The 3535-nt window shown below is 38.5% G+C and overlaps 1 protein-coding gene across 1 annotated transcript; it reads right to left on the bottom strand.

Annotated features, from left to right (window-relative positions):
* Positions 1-320: 320 nt before the first annotated feature.
* Positions 321-2649, bottom strand: LOC129275771 (msx2-interacting protein-like). The gene is made up of 2 exons (XM_064109137.1): positions 2645-2649; positions 321-579 (listed from the first exon to the last, which is right to left on the bottom strand). The coding sequence occupies exons 1-2, from the start codon at positions 2647-2649 to the stop codon at positions 321-323; spliced, it is 264 nt and encodes an 87-aa protein (XP_063965207.1).
* Between the last annotated feature and the right edge of the window lie 886 nt (positions 2650-3535).

Genomic DNA, 3535 nt, shown 5'->3' with positions numbered 1-3535 from the left:
GCCTTGAGTATTCACAAATGCATTTGAAAGTAAATCATTTTTCTATGATATTGGCATTCAAATTTACTGTATGTTTAAAGAAAACATGACATCAAAGTGATTGAATTTTCAATTATTCCACCTTCACTGTGCCTTGAGCACCAAATTAAGGTGCAATTGGTGCTACATGATGGTACAATTATGCAAGTATCATCTTTGTTTCAAAGATATGAGTATAGACCTAATCCATGGTGTTAATGAGGTAGTGTTGGCCTACATGATAAGAGCTTGTTTGTGAATACTCAAGGTGAAATTTGCTAATGGCGAGGGTGGGGGGTATCTTACCCATCTCTTCGCGAGTCGTAGCGCGAGTGCCTCCCGTGAATGACATCATATTCGCCATGACCTCTCTCGCTGATGAGAGCGTCATCTGAATTGTCTGGGTTGTTATACTCTATCCGCAGGTCACGTTCTCCGATCTTGATCAGCGCGTCGTGCGCCTTGGTGGCGCTGTTTATATCCACAAAATCCACGTAAGCCGACTGGGTCCCGTCTGCCACACGCTTCCCCGTCAATTTTACGCTTTCAACGCGACCATACCTGCAGGAAGATAATAACATAACAATATTGATAATAATACTTATCTTATGAATAATTACAAAGATTGTGAATTTTCATTAAATTTAGCAGGATACACAATTTTGTAGGATGCATATTAAAGCAGATGTCTCCACCTGGTGGGTGTTTCATAAAGCTGTTCCTAAGTTACAAGTAACTTTACAAACGACTGGTGATCCTTTTTTGTGGTAAAAGATATAAACCAGATCTTAAATTATGTTGATTTAGCATCTACAAAAGGATCACCAATCCAATCGTTCATAAAGTCACTCGTAACCTCAGATAAACTTTACGAATCAACCCACCTGGCACATGTATATTCTTCACAGGGTAATCAATTTTAAAAAATGCCAAATACATAAATTTTAATTCTTTATGGAGAATCTGTTGTGACAACACATAATCTGTTGTACATGTAAGTAAGGGAGTTCTAAAATTACATTATCCTTTACTCATTATTTTAAAAATTATATCTCATAGGGTATAACCATGCCAAAGATGCATAATATCTGCGATCAATGTGTCTTTTTTGTACCAGATTGGACATAGACTCATAGTTAAGCATGATTGCGCAATACAATTGATTGTTTATTTTATGATGCAGGGTACTTAACTCCTTGTACAGAAAAGCAAGATTTCTAGGATTTACAATTTTTATCGGTTGTCAGCTCTTTATAATCTATCATCATTTATTTCCTTGTTTTTTTTAGACTCTCAAATAAATTGACCATCAAAAAAAATTCTACATGTATACAAACAAGAATTCTTGGTATTTCACAGGGTTGACGGGTTTACGAATTCCATTGCATCATAATTATACACCCTGCCCTTACAGTTACAGACATGTGGCACCTGGGAACCGCTTTCCATGAGAAGGCGCCCCTAAGAACAACCTTTTTTCCCCAGTCATGCCTAGCATAATAGCTAACACATATAATGAAATAACTGATATAACAACCAAGGACAACCAGGGTAAAAGTGATATATCTAGGCTTCTCTCTTTTTTTAGCACAAGACAAGAACAGAAAAAGTTTGAAAAATCCTTGAGTTTTATTACACCACATGGCCTTTGTCTCTTGTCTCTTTTGTGTTCCATCAACAATAGATATTGATTTTTTTCCCTCAGAATGACATAAGTGTAAACAGAAATAAAAATGATTACTCATCCAGTATGGAATGGAAATATACTGAGAGAAGGATGGCGAGAGAGAGTGAGAGACGAGGGAAGAAGGTGTTCATAAAAGCACACAAAATACATGCAGCTAGACAGTCAAGAAAACAGGTAGAGTACCATTACTAGTATGTAAAATATATCCAGAAAAAAACACACAGTAGGTGGTTCCGACCGCCTCGAAGTTCGTCAGTTCCAGGTAATACCAGGTAATATTGGCAATGTGAAAGCAAATTACGCATAATCTCCCCAAAAGAAAATACCCACTAAATAGTAGGTACTTGTCAAAATTACGGGAGCTTTGGCGGAGATTTTTAGAAGGTCGCAGGTATTTTGACAGTGTGAAAGCAATTTACGGGAACTTTTAGCCCAGCGTGTAGTTGGAAGAGGGTGCCGTGCATGGGTGGCTGCTGAGCTAGTAATTTTGAATCTCGCGCCTTGCTTGCTTATCAGACCATACTGCGCATGCTCGTTACTTCAGGAAATTATCCCGAAGTGTATGTTTCGGGGCGGTGTGAATCCAGAAATTAATGGGTATTTTTTAGCGTTAAAAAGTTCTCGTAATTTAACGGGGATTCTTATGATCGAGGCGGTTTGAAACCACCTAGTGAGAAAAATATTCATAAGGTCAAAAGATAAGACATTGTCTGAAAGAAAGGGTGATATAAGAGATAACATGTGAGAGTAGCATGTGGGAGAAAAAAGGCATGAAGGCCAGGAAAAGCGCAAAACAAGCCTTGCTACTCCTGCGATTACATTTACAGTCTTCCGACATGAAGGCTGACTGAAAGATTTATTTCCATTTCGTCTATGCCAATTCGTCCAATTGCCAACTCGTCTACTACCATTTGGTCTATCATCAGTTCGTCTACTCACCACATGGTTTACTTTCAATGGTCTAATGCCATTCCGTCGAATAACCAATTCGACAACATTGACATGAGCATTCATTCAGTGAACTGGGGTGCAGTTCTCATCCAAGCCATCTAAAACCCCCTCCTGACGGCCAGATTCATCTATTCTATGTGCCTTCATTGCAAAATATGAAAATACATCTTCTTCCCCCAGCATAGACTCGTGCCTTGAGATGTTGAGGTCAGGGGCCCGTAACACAAAGCTTAGCAATGATCATAGAACATTTTTCAAAGATTGACTGCATTGACTACAATGTACAATCAATCGTGAAAATCAAGCGTACGATTAATCGCTTACCTTTGTGTTACGGGACCCTGGTCTAATTAGTTTAATACTGTGATGTGTTTCTGTGTAATACTATTGATACAACATAGCCATCTCCATCGATGTCTGATTTTAGACTCAAGGAAAGAAGAAAAGGAGAGAGAAAGAGGGGAACAGACAGGTTTCATGACTAAACTATCTAGGGACGAATTCCTTCCCGCTCCAATAAATGCTCAATCAAATCTTCGATCTCTTATCCATCTCGTTTTCTCTCAATGCCACACCCGTTTTCTCTACCTCATCTTCCACCTCTTATTCTTCCCCCTTCATATTCACCACTCTCCTTATTGAGATGTTTGTTGCAATCATGTTCTGCCGTTGGGAGCAATGCAAGCTCATACATTTTCATTACAGAGGCGTTTCCGGTCTTTATGCAAAATACCTTGATTTAATAGATTGGACTTCTCATACAAACGATAATTTCATACTAGCAATGTTAATGAAATCTTCCAAATTTATCAATGGAAAGAACCTACATGTATAATGAAATCTGAATATCGGTAGATTGGGAATCGATGTCTCAGGTAC

This window comes from Lytechinus pictus, chromosome 14 (genome assembly GCF_037042905.1).
Source record: "Lytechinus pictus isolate F3 Inbred chromosome 14, Lp3.0, whole genome shotgun sequence".
In the NCBI taxonomy this organism is placed as follows: domain Eukaryota; kingdom Metazoa; phylum Echinodermata; class Echinoidea; order Temnopleuroida; family Toxopneustidae; genus Lytechinus; species Lytechinus pictus.
The sequence above is the reverse complement of the archived record's forward strand: the minus strand, read 5'-3'. Positions and strand labels throughout refer to the sequence as shown.